Source organism: Furipterus horrens, unplaced genomic scaffold (assembly GCF_987537825.1).
Source record: "Furipterus horrens unplaced genomic scaffold, mFurHor1.1.pri manual_scaffold_13, whole genome shotgun sequence".
Taxonomy (NCBI): domain Eukaryota; kingdom Metazoa; phylum Chordata; class Mammalia; order Chiroptera; family Furipteridae; genus Furipterus; species Furipterus horrens.
In genome coordinates, this window is record NW_028327183.1 from 59,182,283 (window position 1) to 59,209,613 (window position 27,331).

The window sequence follows — 27,331 nt, forward strand, 5'->3', positions numbered from 1 at the left end:
ATGTTGCAGAAGGTTATTTTATGAACAGATGAACCATAAACGTCCAATGTTTTCCATTCATTTGTTCCAAAGATGGCAGGTACAGGGATTGAAGGAGCTTATTTGCCAAACCGGTCTGAATAAGCAGTTTGGAGAAGGATTCTGTGCAGTGCGCAGGCAAAAGCACGTGAGCTGGTTACTCGGAATCCATTTGTGGGCTGGTGTCCACTAGGAACTGGGGCTCAGTCCCCCTGAGAAACTGGAAGTTGCCCTGTAGGAACGGTTTAAATCATGGACGAGGGCGATCTGCAGGGTAAATTGTGACATTTTCTTGTTTTCTTCAGTGCATCCATAGAACAGAGGACTATCAGGTTGCAGATAAGGCTTCACTGTGTGGAGAAGCTGCTCTCCTTATGGGGCTATATCCAAGTGTTTTGCATTATGAATGTTCTTTTTCTTTCTTAAAAATTTTTTTCTCTTAATTCCAGAGAGCAGGGAAGGGAGGGAGAAAAAGAGGGAGAGAAACATTGATGTGAAAGAGAAATATCGATCCTTGCCTCTTGCATGCACACTGACCCGGGAACAAGCCCACGACCCAGGCATGTGCCCTAATCATGAGCCAAACCCGTAATCTGAGCCACACTGGCCAGGGATTTATTCATTTTTAAAATTTATTTTCTTCTTGAATGTATTGGGCTGACTTGAGTTAATAAAACTATATAGGTTTCACCTGTACAATTCTACAATACATCATCTGTATATTTCACATGTGCTCTGCTGAGGACACTAGTCACTATGTCACACCCAAACAGCAATCGATAAGCTGCACTCAGTTTGAGAAATACGATAGATTCTGCAAGGAATTCAATATATCTTAGGATATTGGGTAGGAAATACTAAATGGATAAACAATGTTGTTCTATATATTGAACACTATCACTGAGGATACAGGCAGGAGAGATGTTCTCTGTGGGAATCAGAGGCAGAGATAACTCCTAGTCCTCCTCCTTGAGGGCGGCCCAAATACCCCCTTTTCTTCCAAATTACGGCCCAGACTGAGGTACAGTGAGTTAGAAAATCCACTGCTGCCTCTGACGCCATGCATTAGACTTGGTAGAAAATGGTTAACACATTCCAGCTAAGGGTAGGTGCATATTACGTCTAAATGAGAATGTATGTACTTTGTAGTCTTTGGGAATAATTAAAATAATACATTTCACTTCAGGGAGCATTCTGAGATACATAGAATGTGAAAAAATATCTCCCATCAAGTAAGGGATCTGTTGTAGACAACATGCCCCAGAAACCTGCGAAGCGCCCCTGAAAACTAAAGTTCTTAATTCCCAGGGCCATTGGTGCTGCTGCAACCCTTTTTTAAAAAAAGTTTATTTTAGAGAAGATATGAATGCAGAGAGAGAAACGTCAATGTGTTGTTCCACTTACTCACGCATACGTTGGTTGAGTCTCCTTTGTTACCCACCCGCGCTGGTGTCCGTGGTGGAGGGCGCGCTAACCAAGCGAACACCCTTGCCTGGGCCACGGACGCCCCGAGCGGCTGCGGAAACTACATTACCCAGCGCGCAGCGCGCCCAGCGAGGGCGGGCGGGTCCGGGAACGCGCCCAACCGGCAACGCGGGGCTGAGCCCGGGGTTCGTGAGTGACGCGCGCGGCCGCCTCCTGGCGGTCATCTGGGCCTCGGTGGGTTCACCGCGTCGGAGCCTCAGAGGCCGGGTGGCCGCGGCGGGGGCGCCGGAGGTGCGGTCCCCGCTGCGCACAGGCGCGTCCGCGGCTTCACGACCCGCTACTGGCCGGACCGCGGCCTCGGGGCCTCACAGACCCCGCTCCGCCCACGGAGTCCGCGGGGAGCGCCCGGCTGAGGTGAGTGCGCGACCCGGGCCTCCCCCCCTCACCCCACCGAGCCCTGCAGCCCCGGCCCCGGCGTCCGGGACGTGAGGCGCCCGTGGGGGACACGCGGGGTGACGCGCTGAGGGGCCGCCGTGTACCGACGCGCGGGGGCGGCTGAGCCGGGAGGACCCGGGCGCCGTGTTGCGTGTGGAGGCGCCGGAGAGGCCGAGGCGAGGTTGTGCGTGAGGAGTTTGACTTTTCCTCCCGGGACGGCCGCGGCCGCGGAGGGTTGTGAACAAAAGGGACACCGGCTGCGGTGAGGTCGCAACGTTTCCAAACGCGGCTCAGGGGCCGGAGAGACTGGGCGCGGCGAGAGCCGTCGGGACGGGACGGGAGGGCGGACCCCGGAGAAGAGGGGGAGCCGGCAGGGGCTGCGCTGGGGACCGGGGGCCGAGGTCACGCAGCCGCCTCCAGGGCATCCGGCCCCGGACCGGGGAGGCACTGAGCGGCCTGGATTCGGGGGTCCGGGCGGGGGTGGCCATGGTCTCAGCGGCCTTTCTCTTCCCACAGCCCCTGCGACGGCGGAATCGCTTAAGGCCTGGTGTCTGGGCTTATTTCAGGGCCGCCCGCCCTTGTGGTCTGTGAGGCAGAGGTGTCCTGGGACGGTGGTGCCACTCTTCCAGGCCTGGTGCCCGGGGCCCTTGAACAGACACCGCGCCCGGGGCCCTTAGTTTAGGTTCAGATTCTGTGAAGCGGTTCCCGCGGTTGGCAGCCCGTGAATGAGATGCGGGAGGTCCTCCCTGGCGCAGGTACCCCGATGTGCAAAGGCTCGGAGGGGAGGCTGAGCTGGTTCAGACGCCTGTACGGATCCTTCCTTTCTTATGGTAACGGACCAGTGTGACAGGAGTCAGGTCTAGAGCAGCTTTGTGACAGGTGGGCGTCTGTCCTGCGGGTGATGGGAGCAGCGGGAGGTGGGGAGCAGTGGAGGCAGGTGGTCTGACCCGGGTCTCAGTAGACCTGCTGTGGCCGCAGCGTGGAGAAGAGTGCGGGTGTGAGGGAGGCGGTAGAAGGACCAGGCAGGAGGCTGCTTGTATAACCTGCGTGAGTGTAAGGGGCCAGGAAGCGGGGTGTAGAGGTGGGAGAAGCAGTTGGATTCTGAACGGGTGTTGTAGGTATGGCTGCCTGGATTTCCTTTACTTCCTTTTTTTTTTTTTTTTTTTTCTAATTGTACTATTATTCATTGTAGAGACAGTGAAAGGGACATAGAGGGAGACAGACACTGATTTGTAACTCACTTATTGTTACATTCATTGTTTGATTCTTATATGTGCCCTGACAAGGGATTGAACCCGCAACCTTGGCATATTGGCAGGACGCTCCAATTTACTGAGCAACTGGGCTGGCTCACCACGTGACTTTTTGAATTGGGAAGTTGAAGGAGAGGTAAATGTCAGGGATGATGAGAAGTTTTGATTCCACCATCAACTGAGATATGGAAATCCATGGTAGTATGAGTAATTTTCACTTAAGGACATCAGTTTTTATTTTGGTTTCTTTCAGAGTATGAGGTGTTTCAGAGAGCAGGTCATGGGAATCTGGAACTCTGAGGAAGACTTCCGAATGCAGACTTCTCTAAAGATAGTGGAGCGTGTATGAAGCAGGGAAGAACTGTAGGGCATTGTGATATAGTCAGGATAATACTGGTAGTAGTAGCCCAGTAAGAAGAGGGTGAGAGTGAGGACTGTGTTTCCTGTTGGGGACCCTCATTGTTGGAGATGAGTGTCACAACACAGCTTAAGGACAGCAGTTGTCATGTAGGGGGTCAGGAAGAGAGTATGGTATGTCGTGGCCAGGGACTTTAAGTGACACATGGACGTGAATTGGATTACAGGCCTTAAAGTAATTCACACAAGAGGAGACTGGGGTTGTTGCGTATTTGCTACTTAAACCATAATCAGGACTTTGTTGTGACCCTTGGTGTAGCCTGGGGTGTCCCAGTCAGGCTGACAGATTAGCTTAGGGGCTTAAGTGATCATCTGTGAGACTCCCTGGGCATGAGGTAGGGGACCACTGGGGCTGGGCCTTTGGTGAGGGTGAGGTGGACAGGGGAAGGCTGAGACTGGTGGATGCACATGAGGGGCGGCACCAGTGGAGGAGGGCTGTGCCTGTCTGAGCTCTGATGTGGTTCTCAGTAGGTGAGGTTGAAGCAAGGAGCAGTGAGGGAGGGAGGCCTTCACTGCAGGACCGAAGGGAGAACCTGTCAGTGGGAGTCATCAGAGTCTGGGTTGTACTTGATCCTACTTGAATTTTCCATATAGTCTCTGGACCACATATGCTGAGTAATGAGTAGAGAGGCCAAGGCAAGGACTGTGGTGAGGGCAGGAGGAGGCGGCGCTATGGGAGTGCAGGTGTGAGAGAGAGAGATATAGTAGGAAGACTGATGTGCACTTGGAGGGGGAATGTGACGTCATGGCCCCAGAGCCCTAGCCTTTACATAAAAGTGAGTGAAGGGTCCTCCCACATGTGGTGGATTCTGGAAAATATATATGGGGAACTCCATGAGATTTCCCTAAAAAGTGACAGTGTTGTGGCGCTTCGTGGCAGGTCCAGAGATTAGATTCCATTTTTCTACCCACCTGCCTATTGTTGTTGAGGGCTGATACAGTGGTTAATAGGACCTCGAGATGGTGGACATCATTGTTGTCGTGCTTGGTAACTTCCACTGTTATGGGGAACGGAAAAGGGTAAACATGCGATAGATTATGGAGGTGGTGAAATTAGAATCCTGAGAAAGAATCTGATTGTTGAACAGTCTCATGTCATGGTATGGTTGTGTTACTTTTCAAGTTGTGTCTCTGAAAAGGTAGCTGTGAGAAAGGGGTGATGTACAGAATTACATGCAGAGGGTAGTGTAACTGATGGCCTCAGGCCCCTGGGATGGGGGTCATAGGTTGAATGGGATGCCATGTTTTTATGTGTCTTGAAGGGACAATCTGGGAGACCACGGGAGTATTGCCTGCCAAGACCAGTGTCAAATCAATCACATCATCTCTAGGGTCAAGTTCGCCTCTCACCTACGATTGTGACACCCACTATACTGACAAGAGGCAGCATGGCCTACATGCCAGGCCCAGAACCCAGGTATTGTCTGTCCGCCATCTGCCTACTGTTGTGGGAAGACACAGTATCAATGGGAATATGAGGAGAGAGTGATGCTGATGTGACACCAAGGCATGGAACCTTCTTTGCTGTGGGGAGTTGAAGGAGCAGATGGATGTGGATGGTAGGAGTTAGGACAAACTTGGGATCCTAGGAGGCAAGCTGGTCATGGAATGAACTGTCCCTTTCTGACAGGATATGAACTTTGGGGCCGTGGCCATTGCTTTCTCCCAGGAGGAGTGGAGGCTCCTTGTTGAGGGTCAGAGACTTCTCTACTGCAGTGTGATGCTGGAGACCTTTGCACTTGTCGCATCTGTGGGTAAGACGTTCCCATCTCTCAATGAGCCCTGTGGTGGTGACCTGCCTTCCCTCTTTTCTCCAGAGGAGGTGTGTCTTTCCCATAGCCAGACCGTGGGCTCTGCTGATTTCTCCCACACTCATGCCGTCGGTGCTGTGGTGACCAGTGCTGAGCTGTGTGGTTGCCCCGCACCAGGAACTCCCCGAGCAGGTCTAATATGTGTTGCATCATCAAGTGCTGGGAAGTGTAGAGAGTCAGGAGTCTTGCAGACAGCTTCATGAATCCCAGCTTGCTTGCCCTCTCCCTGGCAGGGTGACTGTGTGCAGATCCATGACCTCCAGTTCTGCCCCCCTTCCCGTAGGTATTGGATCATGTGACTGCCTGTACCAGATCATAGTCATTACTTAACATGAGCCATGGGCCGTTCTCATGAGATCCTTCTTCTGTCATGCTTTATAACGTCTTCCGTGAATAGTATCGTATGCCGAGTCACTCTGGGTTAGTGCTGGCTGCTCACTGCTATTGTCTTTCATTAGGGCTCGATCGTTCATATTCTCAGTAGTAGTACAGTGGGGGGTGAAGGCTCAACCCTGGTTCTCTCCCAGGGTGGATGTGGAAAAGTGGTCTCAGAGGAGGCCTAGCCGTGGTGAGTGTCAGCTGTGGAGAAGGCATGAGATAAAGGCTGTGGTCAGATCAGACCAGGAACCTGCCATGTGTCCAGTGGTGTTGTGGTGCTAACGCCACTGTCCACATCTTATTCTTTTCTTTTCTTCCTCATGCATAACACTTGTCTGCCCTGTCATTTCATCTGTGACTTCCCGGCTCCTGGCTACCTTCATGTTTGTGGCCTCCGTGCATCACCTGTTCCTTGGCACCTGTGCCTCTGCAGCATTCTCCACCACTGACCTGTGCAGGTGTTATGAGATGCACATACATCCTTATATAATCCTCGGACACCAGCCTCACGTGCACTTAGTTTTACTGGGAAACAAACGTAACCAATCTACTGCACAGCTTGACCATGTCACCAGCAGACATGCTCTGCCGAACGCTGTTGGAAGATGAGATAGAGATCCTGCTTTTCTTCCATTAGTGCTTGCGATCTCTGTGTGCTTTCTCTTGAGGTCTCCCTATTTTGTGATCTTCAGAAGCCCAGTACAGCACAGCAGCACCATATTCAACCTGCCTCCAGGTCCCATACTTTCAAAGAATCCCATGGAACCAATGTAATATGTCTGACATCTTTGTAACGGGACTTTCTTCCCCCAGCAGTACACATCCATTTCTTCAGCATTTCTCTGCTCTCAGGTTGTTGCCATGAAAGGGAAGATGGGGAGGCCCCTTCTGAACAGAGTGTATCTGTAGAAGGAGAGTCCCAGGTCAGGGCTTCTGAGACAGCTCCAGCAACCCAGAAGACCCATCCCTGTGAGCGGTGTTTCTCAGTCTTGAAAGCTGTTTTTCACCTGAGTACCAAGCAGCGTATCTTGAGCAGAAAGCCTTCCTCAGTGACATGTCTGTGAGCGGCTACTGCTTTAGTGCAAACCTTCACCAGCAACGCAGGCCTACCAGTGCAATGCAGCCTTGGAAAGGAGATACGGACAGGGCCTCGTTTGTGACCAGGTGCAGGTGCCATGTACCAGGGGCACCTTTCACCATTAGGGAGGTTGGGAATGACTCCCCAGGCATCTCAAGCTTTCTTCAGCCCCAGGCCACTCCCAACAGTGGGGAGCCTCACAATGGTGGGCTGGCCTTTCACGGTGGAAAAAGTCATTTGCTGTTGGGTGACTATGAAAAAGCTGCCAGCCACAACCACAAACTTGTTCAACATCAGGGTATCTGCCCCGGAGAATGGCTTTATGAGTGTAGCAAATGTGGAAAATCCTGTAGAAATCTCTTTGACCTCATTCAGTGTAGGAGAATTCACCCAGTGGAAAAGCCTTATGAGTGCAGTGTTTGTGGGAAATGCTTTAAGCACAAATTTTTCCTCATTTGACATCAGAGTGTTCACACTGTAGAAAAGCCATATGAGTGTAGAGATTGTGGAAAGTCCTTTAGCCAAAGTTCTAATCTCATTCAACACCAGAGAAGTCAAACTGGAGAAAAGCCAAATAAATGCAGTGTTTGTGGGAAGTGCTTTAGGTATAAATATATCCTCATTAATTACCAGAGAATTCATACTGGAGAAAAGCCGTATGAATGTAGTGATTGTGGGAAATCCTTTAGACAAAGCTTTGCCCTCATGAAACACCAGAGAATACACACTGGAGAAAAGCCACTTGAGTGTAGTGGTTGTGGAATGTTCTTCCTCCACAGCTCTGGCCTCATTCAACACCAGAGAATGCATACTGGGGAAAAGCCTTATGAGTGCAGTGTTTGTGGGAAATGCTTTAGCCACAAATTTAACCTCTTTAAACATCAGAGACTTCACACTGTAGAAAAGCCCAGACGACTGTAGTGATTATCGTAAATGCTTTAGCTACAAATTCATCCTCATTCAACACCAGAGAATTCATGCTGCAGAAAAGCCTTATGAGTGCAATGATTGTGGGATATGTTTTAGCTACAGATCTATCCTCACTAATTAGCAGAGAATTCATACTGGAGAAAAGCCATATGAGTGTTGTTAAGATGGGCAGTCTTTTAGACAATACTCCCACGTTATTCGAGACCATCAAGTTCATTCTGGAGAGAAGCCTTATGAGTGTAGAGAATGTGGGAAATCTTTTAGCCATAAATCTCACCTCCTTAAACACCAGAGAGTTCATTCTGGGGAAGAGTATTAAACTGCTGTTAATGTTTCATTTGTTCACTCTATATAACAACACAGAAGGAGAGTCTTTGAAATCCTTTTACCTGAACTGAAAGCCCTTTTAATAAAACATAACACTGTGCTAGATTCCTCCTAAGTTTCAGGTACAAGGTCAGCTTTAAGAAGCTGCATTTCACTCTCACGTGCCCGGGGGTATTACCAGACTGATGTCAGCTTTTGTGGCTGAAACCATATCACTACCTCCTCACTTGCCTCACCTGCACAGTGTATATTAGTCATAAACCGAATGTGCTCAGGGAAGCGGACCTCTGTTGTCCCTCTTGCCTGAAAAAATTATCAATTCTTTGAGCTCTTGGCAGTATCCTCATTCCTTCTTTTCTGTCTGGGGAATGAACCTGACTCCATTTCGTCTCAGAAAACCCATCCTCAGCTAAGACAGACTGTCACTTTCACCACGTGTATTCTCACATTATGCTGTGATGAATTTTTACAAGTTCTCATTCACCAACAGGAAACTGCTTCCTGTACATTGCTGTGGTGTACGATCTTATTTCAGTGGTATATTTGCTATTGTATCTTTAATTTTGGTGTTTCTATTTAGTGCATGGGATGAATTGAAAGCAAAATTGTGATCTGCCAGCATGTAGAGGGGAACAGATTTTACGGCGACCTGAAATTTTCTCTGCTTCGGAAGGGACAGAATTACGGAAGAAAATTGTTTTTTGTCCAATATTGCTTTATTTTGTATTGGTGCCCAAAGCCTTGAAAGAAATACAGCCTGACTTTGTGGTCTGAATTTGCAGCCTTCTCTGCTGAGTACTGGGGACGTCCAAGGCCAGGCGGAAGAAGAGACCTTTGTTCTTCGATGAGCAACATGAATTTTATTCTCTTTTTTACTTTTATATTATGCAATTCCAAGCTATGTTGTGGGGACCTCCTCCACTGGTTGTGCAAAGGAGCCATGTGCCAGAGTGTACAAAGTTTTATAGTCCGGTGTCATTTGTTTTAAGACCCTGAGTGTTATGTAGAACCAGAATTGAGACAAAAACTCTGTATTAATAGTGAGTTCAAGTGAGTACAGTGAATTACGTGGAAGGTGCATCTTCTGAACGTTCATCCATGAATGTTCCAGGGACTGTGTCTTGTGTGATCTGTGTGTAGAGACATTCTCAGGACCTCCATGACTGTTTCCTCTAGCTGAAGTTAGTGAGAGAGAAAATAATCTAATGCCTTTGTGGATTTTTGTGGCGTCTCTGCAGTGTTCATCTTAAGGTGTTGCTCTACAGGAAAGAAAACAAAGCTAGAGAGAAATATGATTTTGTAGTTACTCCCAGGATGTGTCTATTGTGACCAAGTCAGCATTGCTGTTGATCCGGTGGCAATAGTCTCCCGTTTCCCAGTATTTGCTGCTGCTGGAACAAGGCTGCCTCTCCTAGGACCTGAGCAGAGAGATAGTAAAATCCATGTAGTGTTGGCAACCTAATTTTCTACAATAGAGAGATGTCTAGGCCTTTATTAGGAACCACTTTTTAAAGCTTTATTCAGGTTCATTCATAATTGACATGTGACAAAGTGCACTTATGTAATGTGGACTGTTTGGTGCGCTGTGACGTGCGCATAAAGCTATGAAACTGTCACACTGAAATGAACTTACCTGTCACCCATATATAGGGTAGGGAAAATTTAGGTTTACACTTGTTTAGTCCGCGAAATCCAAATCTTAGTCTTGTGTCATCATTCCTTATCTGTTGTATTATTTTCCATACAAACAACTGTGAACCTTTATTTGCCCCGCCCTCTATTTACCTCCTGCTTTTTTATTTTAAAAATATTATATGTTTACTTTTAGAGAGAGGGCAAGGGAGGGAAAAAGAGAGGGACAGACATATCATGGTTTGAGAGATCCATCACCTCTCACATGCCCGCAACTGGGATCCTGGCCCACAACCCAGGCATGTTCCCTGACTGGGAATTGAACCAATGACCTTTCAGTTCGCAGGCCAGCACTCAGTCTACGGAGCCACACCAGCCAGGGCTACTTCCTGCTTTTTTATCATCTTTTCTCTGCTTCCCTGGCTCTACGGGCAATCCTTGGTTTACCTTTCTTTGCCATAGATTAGTTCATATTTTCTGTAATTTAACAGGGATTAATAAGTGTATACATGTTAAAAACATACTGGTTTCTTTCATGCTGCACAGTTATTTTGAGATTCAACAATAATGCGTATGTGAATAGTTTATTCTTTCAATTGCTAAGTATTAATCTGTCCTGTAGATAACCATTTTGTTTTTCCACTGATCTGCCTATGGTTTGGGTTATTTCCAGGTTTAATGTATTACAAATAAAGTTGCTATTAATATTCACATTCAGTCCTTTATAGCGATATGTGTTTTATTTCTCAAAGTGTTACAGTGTTGGAGAACGTTTTGCACTTTAAGAAATGCAGAACTATGATCTAAAAGGCTTGTTCCCTTTGCTTTTGCACCCACCCACAACATATGAAAATTCCAGTTCCTCTGCAACACTGCCAGCACTTGCTATGATTCGTCGGCAGCCGTCCGTCTCAAGAGACGATGGTGTAGCTTCTTAAGAGTCTATCTGCACCGCCGAGAATGGTTGTGCAGTCTGACTCGGGAGTGACACGGTATCTGTCTCCTCCCGTGTTGAATCGACATCTTGCGATGACGCTGGAGTGTCCTCTCCAGTGAAGCTGAAGCTACAGAGCCTGGGCAGGGTGATATGGAGGGTCTGCTGTTGCCCATGCAGCAGACCCCCCCTCTCTTCGCAGCTGAAGGGTCCAAGGGAAAGACGGAGTCAATACAGCTTGGTTTCAGGTGCGCCGCAGGTGTTGCCGGTGTTGACTACAGCGTCAAACCGCCTTAGGGACTCCGGCTCCGGATTTTCTGTCGGGGTTTACTCCCTTAGCCTTTCCCCTGAAGAGGTATGCCGCAAGGCAGCGGAGGTTTTTTGGAGTCAGAGTTTTCCTTCTCTGATGTACCCTGACTGGAAGATCGAACCAGCGACACTTAGCTCGCAGGCCGACGCTCAATCCACTGAGCCAAACCAGCCAGGGCTTGCTATGATTAATCTTTGTAAATATTAGTTTTGCAAATCATTGTAGTGGTAACTTGCTTTGGTTTGAATTTCATTTTTCTAAGAATTAATAATGGTGACCATTTTTTCCTACATTCAGTTTTCCTTTTTATTTTCTTTCTTTCTTTTTTTTCCTAAAGGAGACATACGTGGGCTCAAGTTGTTACCAAAAAGCCCTGAGGAACTGGGAATGACTTTCAAAGGTAATAAAAGCCCGTGAGATAAAAGGCCTGCTACCATGGTTGGTTGTGCGGTCCACAGCAATCTCTCCAGGGAAGGAACGAAGGTTGTTTTCCTGAAAGATGGCTAGAAGGGACCTTAAGGCTCAATGGAAAACCAGAAAGACTTGGAAAGGACAGGTGTGTACAGGCAAGGATGAATGCCAGGTATGTGGCCCAGCTTCTGTGCCCTGAAGAGCAGACTGAGGGTCACCCTAAATGTTCCTTGGGTAAGTTCCAGCAAAGCAGAACTAAAGTTCATAAGTGATCATTTGCTGCTCTTGTTATGTTTATGCAAATGAACGGGATAAATTAAAAATGGACTTAATGTAGTCCCTTTAAAGACTAGGAGGGTAATCTTAGGGAGAAAAATCATTATTCAAGGAAAATCACAATGATCAGTAGTAGACTGTAAAGTAGGTCAGCTAACTGTCTTAAAAGTTTCTTCTCACTTAAAATATGGTTTCACTTCAAAATTAAACCATGTCTGTGATATCACCAAAGAGATTCAAGTTGCAGGCAAGTAGAATGTCAAGTGCCTTGCAACTGGATGTCTTCCCAATAAGACAGTCTTACAGATTTAGAGACTTGTTTGTTGGTTATGTTACATAAATTAACATGTGTTTTCTGTTTTCAAAGAAAAAAAAAATGGTAAAATGTTTAGAATCTTTTGCCTATTTTATTTTAATGAATTTATTATTTTAAGCAGTTGAAAGATAGTGCAGCAACAAAGATATATATTAGAATTTTACTCATTCCTCAGTGACCCAAGTGACTTCTTTGCCATAGGGAACAATTATATTTGAATACTAGATAATTTTTCCTCACTTTTTAATGTACAATTTAAAGCCTAATATTGCCATACATTTATAAATTTAATCTGCAGTGTTTACATGTTTTCTGCTGATGGCTAAAACAAGGGTAATGGTAATGAAAAAAAAAATACAACGCAGTCTCATAAAAAAATATTCTCTACCAATTTCTTTAAGTGTAAACATTTAATAATTTATTAAGTCAAGTGTAGGTCTCTAATATTTGTCTATTTCTCTGGTGTAAATACTCTCACTGTGATCAATTTCTAACTGCCAAAATGATGTCACTGAACATGAAGTTGAGACAGGCCAGGAAGGCAGGACAAGTTGAACAGGGAAACATAATTAAATGACCAAGCAGGTTACACCATCTAGTAAGTCACAAACTCCTATCTTCTACCACCCAGGACACTTAAGAGTCAGTGAATTACAAAAAAAAAAAAAAAAAAAAAAGGGAAGAGTAAATGGTTGACAATTCGTAGCCCTCCTGCCCCACCACATCTAAGAACAGATTGTGTTAAGGGAATAAAACTTTTTGGCTCATCAGCATAAAGCTTCCCCCAAACACCCAACCATTAAAACCCTCAAAATGAGGGTCCTCGTGTGTGCTCTGTTTTCCAGAGAAACCCACACCTTTCTTATTCTCACTTTCCCCCAGAGGTGTGCACCTTTTAAATTCTAAAAGACTTGCAACCAGGACAGCAATGGGCAGCAGCACCTAAACCTTGAGCTAGACTAACCTGCTAAACCTTTCACTGCGGCCCCATTTTTCTCTGTCTCTCCAGGAAGCTGGTATCAGTCCCTCCTGGGCTCACTTATTTCCCATAAGGTTTCTAGGGAGCCATAGCAGCCCCACCTTGTCTCTCTTCTGTTGTTTCTTTTATCCTAAGCTTTCCTTCTTTCATTGTCTTCAGCTTTAATAAACATACTCTCAAAACCACCTGTTGATACCTTGCCTACACAAAGTTAATAACCTATACACTACAGGCCAACCCTAGGCAGACCTGCTGCAGTCCCAGTTTCTTTCTAGGAACACAGTTATGCCAGGGACATCTCTATGAAGACAGATCAATGCATGATTTTGCTTACAAGAGTTGGATGAAAATAGGTTAGCCCACACTAACTTGGGTGTTGTTGGGTCAAGTCACAGAACGTTCTTATTGAGGGAAACTTCCTCCAAAACACTTCCCTTGTATGTTATCCAATTATCCTAGTCATGCCCACTGGGTGTGTTGGGATTGAGTCAGTTAGCACCCAGGGCTCTAACTGTATATCCTGGAAGATTTCAGCAATCAAAACTAAAAAGGGAGAGCCCTGGCTGCTGTGGCTCAGTGAATCGAGCGCCGGCCTGCGCACCAAAGGGTCACAGGTTCAATTCCCAGACAGGGCACAGGCCTGGGTTGCAGGCCAGCTCCCCCGTTGGGGGCACATGAGAGGCAACCACACCTTGATGGTTCTCTCCCTTTTCCTCCTTTACCCTCTCTATAAAAATAAAAATCTTTAAAAAAAGACCCCAAAACCTAAATGGAGGTAGCCAAAAGGCACAAAGGCACATCCTTTGAGTTCTTCTTATACTTGATTTGAAATCCTGTGGCAGCGTACACATTCACAGCTTAAAGAAATGGGAGCCAAAGTGCAAGGGTGCTAACAGCCAGCTGTCCCTTCCCCAGCATTATAGGCTGTTTAATGAATCCAGCCAGTCAGCCAGGAACAATCAGGAAGGCAAGCTCTTCTGTCCAACACAGTCACCCTGCTCCCTACACCAGTGATCTCGATTATACACATAGGATTTTAATTTCCAGAGGTGACTATATGGCAACATGGAGAGTTTAATGTGTCTGTGAGAAGTTTTCATTACTTATAGAGTTCCCAAGATCAGGGACACATTGTGCCACACACGGCCACATGGCAAAGCAACAGTATTGCTTGGAAGGCAGAAAGAGTGAGGAGGACAGAGGTACAATCCTTCTGTAGGGTGGCCGCTGAGGTGGGCAGTGAAGGAATTCACCAAGAGAAGAAACTTCAGAGAGCAAAGTTTTATTTTCTTACTTTCCCAAGAGAGGGAAAGGGAAATGCACCAGCCCTGAGGGGTAGGGGCTGTGAGTTTTTATTGGATCAAAAAGCGGGGAGGAGGTTGTGGCTGGGTAGTCAGTTCTCTTCAAAACGAGATGAGGTGATGGTGTTCGGATGCCGCACCTACACGGGAACCCTGCCTGAGACCACTGTATCACTATGCCATACCCAAATAAAATTTGATAAGTCGCTCTCAGTTTGAGAAATATGTCAGATATTTAAAGGAATTGCATATAACTTAGACTACTGAGTCAGAAATACTTAATGGATAATCAATGTTGTTCAGTAAAGTAAGGAAACCCACAGAGAAATGCAATATGACTCCAGCAGCAAAGGACTCTATAAAATGTTGGACTATGTGTTTTAACTTTCTGTAGCCTCAGATGTGGCTGAGTGCCCAGAAAACCGAACGCGGCACAAAGATAAACATCATGCTTTGAAGAGGAAGGTTAATGAATGTATAGGGTGTGATAACTGCCTGATATTATCTGTTAACTTAGGAACACATTGTTCTTTCTAGTGATGATGTGACTACCCACCAGGGAGTTTTACTGTTAACCCTTATAGGAAGAAATCCTGGCCTGGGAGCAGTGTGGATTCCTCCCAACTGGCCACCGCTGGGAGAAGCTGCATTGCTCGTGTGTGTGAGTTTCTCCTATTAAAGATCTTAAGAATTTGAATAAGGCTACGTTTAAGTTCTTCAGAATGGACTTTGAATTTACAGACTTTTGGGGCTTTCCTCGACAGACACCATTACTGAGGATACAGGCAGGAGACATGTTCCCTGTGGGAACCAGAGGCAGAGATAACTCCTAGTCCTTGAGGGCAGCCCAAATCCCTCCTTATCTTCCCAGTCATGGTTCAGACTAATGAAAGAGTTACAAAGTCTACTTATGTTTCTGACTTCACGTGTTTGAATTGGCAGAAAACGTTTAACACAGTCCAGCTAAGAGTGGATGCATTTCGTATCTGAATTGAAATACTTGTCCATTTAGATTTGTAGTATTTACGGAATAATTGGAATCATACTTTTCGCCTCAGGGAGCAGAAGGAAATCTACAAAGAGATCAGTTGCGAACAACAATCCTCAGAAACCTGAAAACCGCGCCTGAGACCTAAAGTTGTCATTTCCCAGCGTCATTAGCAGAGTTACAACATCTTGTTCGCCAAGGTCAGTGTCTGGGAACGCTCACGCCTCCTGTGCTGCTGAGGAAACCACATTACCCAGAGGGCAAAGCGCTCGACGCTGGCGGGATTGAGCCCTTGACCACCATGATAGAGACATTTTTGCGCGTGCGCATCGGGTTGGGGCGGGATTTCCCTCCTGTCTTGGTGGCGGTCGTTTCGAGCTCTCCCGTCTGTTCATCAAGTCTGAGGCTCCAGAGCTTGAGGTGGCTACCGGAGAGGTGCCAGAGGGGCGGTCCCCGCCGCGCACAGCCGCATCCGTCTGAGGCTTGAGGACCTGGAAAGGGCCGGATCGGGCCTCTGAGCCTGGGGGACTCCGCTGCGCCCACAGTTTGCTGGCGGCGGCCACGCCCAGGCACCCTGCTGAGGTGAGTGCGGGTCCCCGGACCCTCTTCCCCCACCGAGCCCTGCGGCCCGGGTGCGGGGCGCCTGTCAGTCCTGCAGCTCACGTGCTGGCTTCTGGGACTTGAGGAGCTCGTGGGTGACACACAGTGTGACCGCGTGGGAGAGGGTGACGGGCTGAGGAGCCGCCATGTAAAGACGCGCAGGGACAGCTGAGCCGGGAGGATCATCGGGAACACCTGAACCCTGTTTGGCGCCTAAAAGCGACAGAAGCGCCGAGGCGAGCTTGTGCGTGTGGAGTTTTGCTTTCATTCTGCAGACGCAGGGGCCGTGGAGGGTTGAGAACAAAAAAGGGACTTTGGCTGAGATGAGGGTGTAACGTTTTCCAAACACGGCTCAGAGGATGGAGAGACTAGGAGAGGTGCTAGCAGTAGGGACAAGAGGGCGCACCCTGTAGAAGATGATGTAGCTGGCGGAGTCTGCACTGAGGACTGAGGCCCTGAGGTCATGCACTCGCCTCGAAGGCACCTGGTCCAGGGCCAAGCAAGGGCACTTAGCAGCCTGAGCCCCCGGGTCCTGGCAGTAGTAGCCAGACTTTGAGCAGACCGTTCTCTTTCCACAGATCCCTGCGACTGCAGAATCGCTTAGGGTAGTGCTTTGTGGGCCTATGTCAGGGCGTCTCGCTCACAGACTCTGAGATAGAGGTGTCCTGGGACTGTGGGGCCACTCTTCCAGGCCTGGGGACCTTGAAGTGACACCAAGCCCAGAGTCCTAAGTCCAGGTCTGTGGTTATATGAAGTAGTCCCTGTTTTGGGCAACAAGTCAAGTAGGATTTGCGATGTCATCCCAGGCAAAGATAGGAGAATAGGGCAAGACTTGGAGGGGAGGTTGAGCTGAATCAGGGACCTGTCAGGGTCTTTTTTTGTTGTTGTTTATGTTTTTTAATGTGAACTGGGACCAATGGGACAGGAGTCAGTTCTAGAGCAGCTGTGAGACAAGCTGGGTGTCTGTTCAGCCGGTCATGGGAGCAATAGAAGTTCCTGAGAAATGGAGGCAGGTGATCTAACGCAGGTCTCATTAGAATCCCTGGGGATGTGGAGGGTGAGGGGCATAACTAACTTGGAATCCTAGGGCAGACGCTGATGATGGAATGAACTGTCCCCATTCTGACAGGATATGAAGTTTGAGGACGTGGCCATCGCCTTCTCCCAGGAGGAGTGGGGGCTCCTTGATGAGACCAAAAGACTCCTGTACTACGAAGTGATGCTGGAAATCTTTACACTCGTAGCTTCTATGGGTAAGACCTTTCATCTCCCTAGTGTCCTGAGGTGATGTGCTGCCTCCCTACTTTCTTTAGAGGTGGCTTTGTCTTTTTCCCAGCCAGACCATTTGCTTTGCTGATTTGCCCCGTTTTCTTGTCATATGTGCTGTGGCTGCCAGTGCTTATCTCTGTGGAGTGCACTGAGCCATGGACACCCCAAGCATCCCTGTCACCTGTTGTCCCCAAAAGTTAAGGAAATGTCTGTGAGTAAAAATCTTGCAGACAGCTTAATGGATCCCACCTTGCCTGCCCTCTCCTTTGCATGGTGATCCAGATTAGTGGCCTCCAGCTCTTCACCCTTTCCTCTAGGTAAGAGTTCATTGTGACTTCCTATATCACGTCATGGTCATTACTTAAAAGAACCATAGGCTGTTCTTGTAAGATCCTCCTGCACTTGTTCTTTGTAATAGTGTCTTCCCTGAGTACTATTGTGTGCTGACTTGCTCTGGGCCAGTGCTGGCTGCTCACTGCTGTTGTGTTATTGAGACCGGGTTCTTCAGATCTCAGTCGTTTCCCAATAGAAGGAGCAGGATAAGTCTGGTTTCACAGGATGGACAACTCAGGATGGTCTCAAAGGAGACTGGTCCTGGTGAAGACTTGAGATAAGGGCGTTGTTCAGATCATGCCAGCAACCTCCCCCGTATCCAACTGTGTTTTGGTTCAAGTGCTGGGGCTTTTGTTTCCAATGCTTGGCACTTTGTTGAGTGTCATTTCTTGTGTAACTTCCTGGCTCCTGATTATTTTCACTTTAGTGGTGTCTTTCTATGTCACCATGTTACTGTACTGCCTCCTCTGCAGTATTCTCGCACATTGACTTTGTGCATGTGTACATGAGATGTGCTTACATCCTTAAGTAATCTTCAAACACCAGTTACCCATTTGTTGGGTCTTGCTGGGAGAAAGACATAACCAGCATTCTGTACAGCCTGTCCATGTCACCAGCACAGAAGCCCTGCTGAACAATGTTAGCAGAAGAATGAGTTGTGAATCCAGCTTCTCTTCCATCTGGGACATGCAACCTGTTTTACTTTTCTGGTGAGGTATCCCCTGATTTGTGATTTCAGAGCCCCAGTACTGCACATCAGCACTTATTTAACCTGCCTCCAGGTGTCTTAGTTTCAGACAATCCCATGAAACCAATATATTATGTCTGACTGTCTTTTGTAATGGAATTTACGCCTTCCACCCAAGTGAACATCCATTTTCTCAGCATTTCTCTGCTTTCAGGTTGTGGACATAAGATGGAAAATGAAGAGGCCCCTTTTGATCAGACTGTATCTCTAGAAGGAGAACCAGAGATCAAACCTTCTACAACAACTTCAGGAATCCAGAAGACCCATCCCTGTGAGCAGTGTGTCTCAGTCTTGAAAGCTGTTTTACACTTGATTGAGTTTGAAGTAGCACACCTTGAGAAGAAAGCATTCTGCAGCAACGTGTGTGTGAGAGGTTTTTTTTTCAGTGCAAACCTTCACCAGGTCCACAGGCCTGCCAATGGAGAGTATCCCTGGGTAAATGATATGGACCGGGCCTGGTTTGTGAGTAGGTGCAGGTGCCATGGATCAGGGGCATTTCTCACCAGTAGAGTGATTGAGGAAGACTTCCCAGCCATCTTAGGCCTTCTTCAGTGCCAGGCCACTCCTAATAGTGAAGAGCCACCCAATGGTTGTGAGAGTGGGCAGGCCTTTCACAGTGGAAAAAGTTATTACCAGTGGGGTGAGTGTGAAAAAGCTGTCAGCCACAACCACAATGTCTTTCAGTGTCAGGGAGTCTGCTCAAGAGAGTGGCTTTATGAGTGTAGCATATGTGGGAAAGCCTTTAGACAAATCTTTTACCTCATTCAACATAGGAGAGTTCACACAGGAGAAAAGTGTTATGCATGCACTCTTTGTGGGAGCTGCTTTAACTGCAAATCTTCCTTTACTCAACATCAAAGTGTTCACACTGGAGAAAAGCCATATGAGTGCAGTGTTTGTGGGAAATGCTTCAGCTGCAAATATATCCTCCTTCAACATCAGAGGGTTCACACTGGAGAAAAGCCTTACGAATGTAATGTTTGTGGGAAATGCTTTAGCTATAAATTTAATCTCAGTAAACACCAGAAAATTCATACTTGTAAAAAGCCATATCATTGTAGTGATTGTGGAAAGATCTTCGGTGAATGCTCTTCCTTCATTCAACACAAAAGTGTTCACACTGGAGAAAAGCCGTATGAATGTAGTTATTGTGGGAAGTCCTTCAGACAAACCTCCAGCCTCATTCAACACTATAGAATTCACAAAGGAGAAAAGCAATATGAGTGCAGTGTTTGTGGGAAATGTTTTCTTCGCAAATTTAACCTCATTCGACATCAGAGAATTCACAGTGGAGAAAAGCCATATAAGTGTAGAGATTGCGGGAAGTTCTTCAGCCGCAGCTGTAAGCTCATTCAACACCAGAGGAACCACACTGGTGAAAAGCTGAATGAGTGTAGTGTTCGTGGAAAATGGGTTCACCACATATTTGACTTAATTCAACATCAGAGAATTCACACAGCAGAAAAGCCATATGAGTGTCGTGATTGTGGGAAGTCTTTCAACCAAAGCTCTGCCCTCATTCAGCATGAGAGAGTTCACACAGGAGAAAAGCCTTATGAGTGTAGTGATTGTGGGAAATGCTTTAGCTACAAATATATACTCATTCAACACCACAGAATTCACACTGGAGAAAAGCCATATGAGTGTAGTGATTGTGGAAAGTTCTTCCGCCACAGCTCTGGCCTCATTCAACACCAGAGAGTTCATACTGGGGAAAAGCCATATGAATGTAGTGATTGTGGAAAATGCTTTAGCTACAAATATGTACTCAATAACCACCAGAGAATTCACACTGGTGAAAAGCCATATGAATGTATTGATTGTGGAAAGTCCTTCTGCCAAAGACCTGCCCTCATTCAACACCAGAGAGTTCACACTGGAAGAAAGCCCTATCAGTGCAGTGAATGTGAGAAATCCTTTAGACGACGCAGCCAACTTGTTCAACACCGTCGAGTTCATTCTGGAGAAAAGCCTTATGAGTGTGGTGAATGTCGGAAATACTTTAGCTGTTCTTCTAACCTTATTCAACATCAGAAAGTTCACAGTGGAGAAAGACCTTACGAGTGTAGTGAGTGTTGGAAATCTTTTAGCCACAAATCTCACCTTCGTCGGCACCAGAGAGTTCACACTGGAGAAAAGCCCTATCAGTGCAGTGAATGTGAGAAATCCTTTAAACAAAGCAGTCAACTTGTTCAACACCGTCGAGTTCATTCAGGAGAAAAGCCTTATGAGTGTGGTGAATGTGGGAAATACTTTAGCTGTTCTTCTAACCTTATTCAACACCAGAAAGTTCACAGTGGAGAAAGACCTTATGAGTGTAGGGAGTGTGGGAAATCTTTTAGACACAAATTTCAACTCCATCAGCACCAGGGAATTCACACTGGAGAAAAGCAGTAGAGCTATAGTAATCATGGGAAGGCTTTTAGCCAAATGTTTCAGCTCATTGAACACCACAGATGTCATACTGGTGAAAGGCCTTATAAGCATAGTGAATGTGCGAAGTCCTTTAGACAACGCTCTAGCCTTTTCCAACACTACAGAATTCACACTGGGGGAAAAAAACCTTATGAGTGAAGCAAATATGGAGAAACTTTTGGACAGAGCTGTAACCACATTTGACATTAAGAAAGAACATACCAGAGAAATACCTTATGACTATACTGACTTTGGGAGATCCTTTTGAAAACCTACCAAGTTATCCACTTTATGAGTTTATTGTGGACAAAAGCTTTGTGAGTGTGATGTATGTGGAAGATCTAGCATTCCTCTAGCCTCATTGATCACCAGAGAGCTCAGCTGGAGGAAAGCTGTATGAGTGTAATGAGTATGGGAAGTTCAGTCAAACCTCTACCCTTATGGAACACCAGAGAGTTCACACTAGTGAAAGGTCTTACAAGTGTAATGAATGAAGTCCTTTAGACATAGCTGTAGGCTTTATGACACCACAAACTTCAGACTGGAAACAAGCTTATGAGTGCAACAAATTATAAAAAAAACAAAAAAACAAAAAAAACAACGATAAGAAACCCAACCCTGACTAGTGTTGTTCAGTTGACTGGATGTTGTACCACAAACCAGAAGATGCTGGTTTGATTTTCAGTAAAGGCAGGTGCCTTTGTTGAGGGCCAGGTTTCTGGTTGGGAGCATAAGAGACAACTGATTGATGTTTCTCTTTCTCTCCCTTCCTTCACTTTTCTCTAACAAATAAATAAAAAATCTTTTTAAAAATGTCAAAAACGTGTTAAGCAAATCTTGAACTTCAATTGACATAGGAAAGTTCACACCAGAGAAATGCCTTATGAGTGTAGTGATTGTGGCTAGTGTATTGGAGAAAACTAGCTGCACTGATCACCTGAAAGGTCCCACTGGAGAAGAGCTGTGTGAGTGCAGTCTCTGTGGAAATGTTTTAGGCGCCAGTCTGCCCTTTCGCCCAGAGAATTCTTACTGTCAAAAGCCTTCATGCGTGCAGTGATCTGCAAAATCCTTTCGACAATGCTGCCACCTTATTCAACACTGGCAGGTTCATTCACAAATCTCACTTTATACACTCTGGAGAGTTCACAGTGAAGAAAAGCCTTCAGTGTGCTTGGAGTTTTACTTCCCACGCTATATAACAGCAATGGAGGAGACTTTGGAAAACATGTACATAAATTTAAGTCTCTTCTGGTGGAACGTACACTGTGAGGTTGCTGATGAGTTCTGGGAACAAGTGAGGCTTTAAGAAGCTGCCTGGCATTTTCTAACCTGAACTGTACTACTACCAGACTGATGTCAGGGACAGTTTTTGTGGCTAAAGCCATTGCACTTCTGTAACCTGGCTCTCCTGCACAGTATGGGTCAGTCACAACTGCAACGTGCTCAGGGCAACTGACGCCTGTATTCTCACTGGCTTGAGAAAATTATGAATACTCCAAGCTCTTGGCATGATCCTCGTTCCTTTCTGTCTGACTAGGACTGGACCTGACCCTCTATGGCCCGGCCGACCCATCCTTCGCTCTGAAGGACTTTCTCTTTCAAGGACATTGTTGTTCTCACATTATGCTGTGATGAATAGTTCTAAGTTCTGTTCACCAGCCTGTACACTGCTCGTTCTACACTCCTTTTGATTATGATAATTTTTGTGAAAGTCTCTTTTTTTTTTGTACCTTTACTGTTGGTGATTCTATTTAGTGTGTGGAGTGATCTGCAAGGACAGTTGTGATCTGTCAGCATGTAGAAGTAAACAGATATTGTGGGGACCCCAGACTTCTGTGCTTCAGAAGGTAAGGTATGAGGGTAAAAATAGCTCTTTGTTCAAGGTAGCTTTGTTTTGCATTTCTGCCCAAGGCCTTTAAAGAAATTTGCAGGCTGGTGCTGTGATTATTGGGCAGGTCAAAGGTCACCCTAAGGAGGAGGCTTTTGTTGTGCTTCTGTGAACAAAATGGATCTTATTGCTTTGTTTACATTCATATTACATAATTCCCAGCAGTGTTGAGGGGACCTCCTCCACAGGTTGTACAGAAAGCCAAGTGCCAAAGTGCAAAATTCTGTGTCATTTGTTGAAAGACTCTGGGTTACGTGGAACCACACTTCAGACAGAAACACTGAATTATAGCGACTGGGAGAATCTGCAGTAAATTAGATGGAAGGTGCCTCTTCTGAACGTCCATCCACAGATGTTACAGTGCCTGTGGCTTGTGTGACCTGTGTGCACAGACATCCTCAGGCCCTCCATAAGTCTGTTTCTTCTAACTGAGGTCATTGTCAGAGAAAATAATATAACGGTTTGTGGTCTTCCCGTAGCCTCTCTGGGGTGTTCATCTCAGGGTTATTGCTCTGCAGGCAAGAGGATGAAGCTAGAGAAAAGGGTGATTCCGTAGGCAGTCCTAGGATGTGTCCTTATTGACCCAGCCAGCACTGCTGTTGATTCATATAGCAAAAGTCTTCACTGCTTGCCAATATATCTTTTTAAGACTTTATTTATTTACTTTTAGAGAAAGGGAAAGGGAGATAGAAAGAACCGCTGAGAAAGATTGATGAGACAGCGAAAGATCACTTGGTTGCATTCCATACGCTCCCCCAACAGGCTACCCTGCCAGCAGTGCTGGCATGTGTCCTGACTTGGAATCAAACTGGTGACCCTTTGCTTTGCTTTATATCCATAAAGAGAAAATGCTGGTACTGTAACCGAGCAGCCCAGGGGTCATGCTTGTGGCACCTTGATGCATGACCCAACAGTTAGTGTTGAGGGAAACATTTTTATTTACCAGGTTCCAACCTCAGGGTGGGGCTGAGAGCACTCCTGCTCAGAGCCCTGTTCTCCAGTGAGACCCAGCTCTTCCCTTGCTCCCCACCACGTTATAAGCCAAAACCAAGCCCAGCAGTTCCCCATCTCCTTATCTCTTCTGAAGCCAGCTGGACAAACAGTTCTCCATCTCCTCTGGAAAGGACACTCGTGGGTTTCAGAGTCACCATCCTCTCGCAGCCGGTCTCTCCAGGCGTACATTGTCCTCAGCCTCCGTGTAGCCAGAAAGACCTGTACCATGTCGCACTGGATCATGGTGAAGTCCAGGAAGGCATATGTCCCAAGTCGGTAGCCTCCGTGTTTCTCAGAGAAGGGAGGTCAGCATCCCAGGCATCTCTCAATCCGTGCTTGCTTTGGCAGGTTCCCGCACAGCTGCAGCAGCTGCGCTGGGTCTGCACACTTCCGTCAGCTCTCCCTCATGGCTGGAGCTCCTCCCTCACTAAAGGCAGCATCGTTGAATCCCAGAAGACCTCATGGCAGGCCCCGCACAGCTGCTTCCCTACTCATCCCTCAAGGTGAACCAGCCTTTCGCTCTCTGCCTGCCCGTATTTTAAGTGCTGACCTGGAGCTTCCTACGTAACGTCACATCTGGCTTCTCCCACAAGGTGCTGCTTTTGCCAGTTGCCCTGAATCTTCTGCCCTCTTCCGGCTGCCATCTTTAGTCAGGGCAAGAGTTCCTGTGACATAGGGGTTTCTGAGGAGGGCATGCACCTTCCCTGGCTCTGTCCTGAGTCACTGAGTGCTCTCAGTCACTACTTTTGCCCAGGGCGGCAGCACAACTATTAACTTGCCTTTTGTAATGCAAAGTTTCTTAACCTATCATCCCCTTCCCCCATTCCCCAACCATGAGCTCTGGGGAATTTCTCCTATATTTTGGGGACCCCATTACAGTATGAAAACCCATGAATTTAATACCACCTTCCATTGTTACCTATTATGGTAGTTCTTGTGCCTATCTATGCATCATTATGCACAATAGTCAGTTATTTTACTTAAAATCATAGATATGTCAATGTGGAACATTTCCTAATGCATTCCTAAAGAATAAGGTCTCTGATAAACTGAAAAACAAAAGATTTTTAATATAATGAATCTTTTTGAAAATGTTTAAATTATGATAAGTATGTGAGGCTGTATTTTATTAGTTGTATAAGGCAGATTGCAATCAGGATTTAAAAATGTGCATGTATGGCTTTTATCTTTTCTAAAATTTGTATTGATTTTAGAGAGAAAAGAGGGGATAGAGAATGAGAGAGATGGAGAAACATTGGTTTTGTTGCTCCGCTTATTTATGCATCATTTGGTTGATCTGGTATATGCACTCATGGGAGATTGAATCTGCAGTTTTGGTCTATCATGACAATGCTAACCAAGTGAGCCACCTGACCAGGGCTGGAAGTTGATATATAATAAACATTGATGAATAGTTTGGAGAAATGGCTTATTAAAAATATGGTATTGACATATTTAGAAATTTAGTAATACAATGGAAGTACATTTCCTGCTTTAGTCTTAGAGAAAATAAGTAAATATGAGATCAAAATATAAGGACTGTCTAATGCCTTAGCTATAAATGTACTATATTTTCATAATTTTGGCTGAGTGCAAAGTGTTACTAAATATGTATAAAACCTCAGAAGTTAAAACAGTTTTCACACATGTATATTTATAAAAGTCACCCTGACTGGCCAGTGTTGTTCAGTTGGTTGGATGTTGTCCTGCAAAGTAAAGGTTGCAGGTTCAATTCCTGGTCAAGGCATGTGCCTTGGTTGCAGGTTTGGTCCCTGGTCGAGGCAGGTATCAGAAGCCACACAAGGATGATTCTCACGTCTGTTTTTCAACCTCACTCCATCCCTTCCACTGTCTCTAAAAATAAATTAAAATTTTTTAAGTAAAGTAAGAATAAAGAGGATTTAAAACAGTTTTCACACATAGATATTTACAAAAATTAACTTTTTCACTTTGATACTTTTACTGAAAGATCTGAAACACATAGAAAAATAAAACTCAAAACATTTAAATATGTAGAACAAGAAGCAATAATATTAGCACTTCTTTTGGAAATGTATATGAATAGACAATTCATAGAAATCATATATTATAAATTATTTCTAATAATCATCAGAAAAAGCCAAATTACATTTAAAAAGACATCGAATTTTGCATCTGTACACATACTGTTACTGAAATTTCATTTTCTTTTTAAAGATAATTTTTGGGAATAGAAGATTTTAATTCTCTTTGAGCACTTGACAGAACAGCTAGAAAAAACTCAGCACAAGATCTCAATAGCACTATGAACCACTTTAATTAGGTTTATAGAGCACTCCATGTAATCACTGAATAATAAACATTCTTCTCAAGTACACATGACAGATTCACTGAAATAAACCATATTCAGGATTATAAACCAGGCCAGTAAGTTTTTAAAAATCAGAATTATACAGAGTGCATTCTCTCACATCAATAAAATTAAATTAGGACTACATAACAATAAATATTTAGTTAAACCCTATTTATCTGCAAATAAAACTACACCTTTAGAAATAATTCATGGTTGTTAAAGACCAAATACAAGAAAATTTACAAAACATTTTGAACTGATATGAAAATTAAAAAACAACATATCAATATTTGTACAATGCAGCTAAAGGACTGGTAAGTGGAAATTTTTATATTCATAAATTAGGAAGAAAAATCTACAATTCCATCTGAGGGAACTAGAAAAGCAAGAACAAAAGTGTAAGAAAGTTATTAATAAAGATACAAGCAAAAATCGATTATACTAAAGAGACAGATAATAGAGAAAATTAATTAAGTAAAAATCTGGTTCTTCAAGGAAAATCAACAAAATTGATGATTATCAGGAATTTTTATGAGAGCCCTGGCTGGTATGGCTCAGTTGGTTGGAGTATTGTTCCATCCCATAGACTGAAGGGTTGTGGGCTTGATTTCTGGTCAGGGTACATATCCAGGCTGTGGGTTTGATCCCCAGTGCGGGCGCATATGAGAAGGCAACTAATCAATGTGTCTCTCATCAAATTGCTGTCTCTCTCTCTCTCTCTGCTGGCAGATGCTCATGATCTCTCAGCTGCAGCAGTTTCCAGAAGTTAGCAGTATTTCAACCATTAATTTCCCTTGGTGGGCTCATCAGTACTGAGAGAATATGGGGTCCTTTGAAATCATCTCTGGATCCTGTGAGCATGGGGAGGAGTCCAACCGGAGGTGGAGGCCGGGGACCCTGCCAGTCCAACTTTGGGTAATGCAGGCAGGGAGGACTCAGCCGCAAGCCAAGCACCCCGCGATCGAATCTCCCGATGAAATTTCATTTTAGAGTCAGTTTCCTCTGATAGAAAATACTATATCTTAGCCCTGGCCAGTGGGGCTCAGTTGGTTGGAGCGTCGTCCTATACATCAAAGGCTGGGAGTTCGATTCCTGGTCAGGACATGTACCTAGTTTGTGGGTTCAATCCTTAGTTGGGGTGTGTATGTGAGGCAACCAATTAATGTTTCTCTCACACATCAGTGTTTCTCTTCCTCTGTCTAAAATCAGTAAACATTTTTTAAAAAGAAAATACTGCATTTTAGTCAAAAATGATTTACAAATTTGCAGAGGGTCATTTGATGGGGAGGTAATAGAAGGCATTTAATAAAGAGTAAAATGTCATTTTCATTAATAAAGGCATGAAAACTAAGTAAAATTTTCAAACAAGGAATCAACTTTAGAGACTATCATTTATACTGATAGCACAGTATGCCTGAAGCTCAGTACCTTCTTACAGTGCCAACCACCTTCCCTCCATCTTATTCCCAACAACATCCACATGTGGTGGTGTGGCCACACTGACATCTCAACTTTCCTTCAGCTGATACTATAT

At 45.5% G+C, this 27,331-nt stretch overlaps 2 protein-coding genes and 1 pseudogene across 2 annotated transcripts; all 3 read left to right on the forward strand.

Moving 5' to 3' along the window:
• The first annotated feature begins 1,404 nt into the window (after window positions 1-1,404).
• On the forward strand, window positions 1,405-15,032 carry LOC149995675 (uncharacterized). Its single transcript, XM_090259284.1, has 4 exons — window positions 1,405-1,857; window positions 5,179-5,302; window positions 11,286-11,348; window positions 14,769-15,032. The coding sequence occupies exons 1-4, from the start codon at window positions 1,405-1,407 to the stop codon at window positions 14,777-14,779; spliced, it is 651 nt and encodes a 216-aa protein (XP_090115410.1). The 3' UTR covers window positions 14,780-15,032.
• On the forward strand, window positions 6,303-8,085 carry LOC149995676 (uncharacterized; annotated as a pseudogene).
• Window positions 15,033-15,315: 283 nt separating the features above from the next.
• On the forward strand, window positions 15,316-20,635 carry LOC149995677 (uncharacterized). Its single transcript, XM_090258985.1, has 3 exons — window positions 15,316-15,419; window positions 16,949-17,072; window positions 18,324-20,635. Exons 2-3 carry the CDS (start codon window positions 16,952-16,954, stop codon window positions 20,564-20,566), a joined length of 2,364 nt encoding a protein of 787 aa, XP_090115111.1. The 5' UTR covers window positions 15,316-15,419; window positions 16,949-16,951; the 3' UTR covers window positions 20,567-20,635.
• The last annotated feature ends 6,696 nt before the right edge of the window (window positions 20,636-27,331 follow it).

Coding starts and splice junctions, on each gene's coding strand:
- LOC149995675 (XM_090259284.1), top strand. CDS start 1,405: ATGTGTTGTTCCACTTACTCACGCATACGTTGGTTGAGTCTCCTTTGT. Junction 1,858..5,178: donor GCGGGGAGCGCCCGGCTGAG/GTGAGTGCGCGA, acceptor CCTTTCTGACAG/GATATGAACTTTGGGGCCGT. Junction 5,303..11,285: donor TGCACTTGTCGCATCTGTGG/GTAAGACGTTCC, acceptor TTTTTCCTAAAG/GAGACATACGTGGGCTCAAG.
- LOC149995677 (XM_090258985.1), top strand. CDS start 16,952: ATGAAGTTTGAGGACGTGGCCATCGCCTTCTCCCAGGAGGAGTGGGGG. Junction 17,073..18,323: donor TACACTCGTAGCTTCTATGG/GTAAGACCTTTC, acceptor CTCTGCTTTCAG/GTTGTGGACATAAGATGGAA.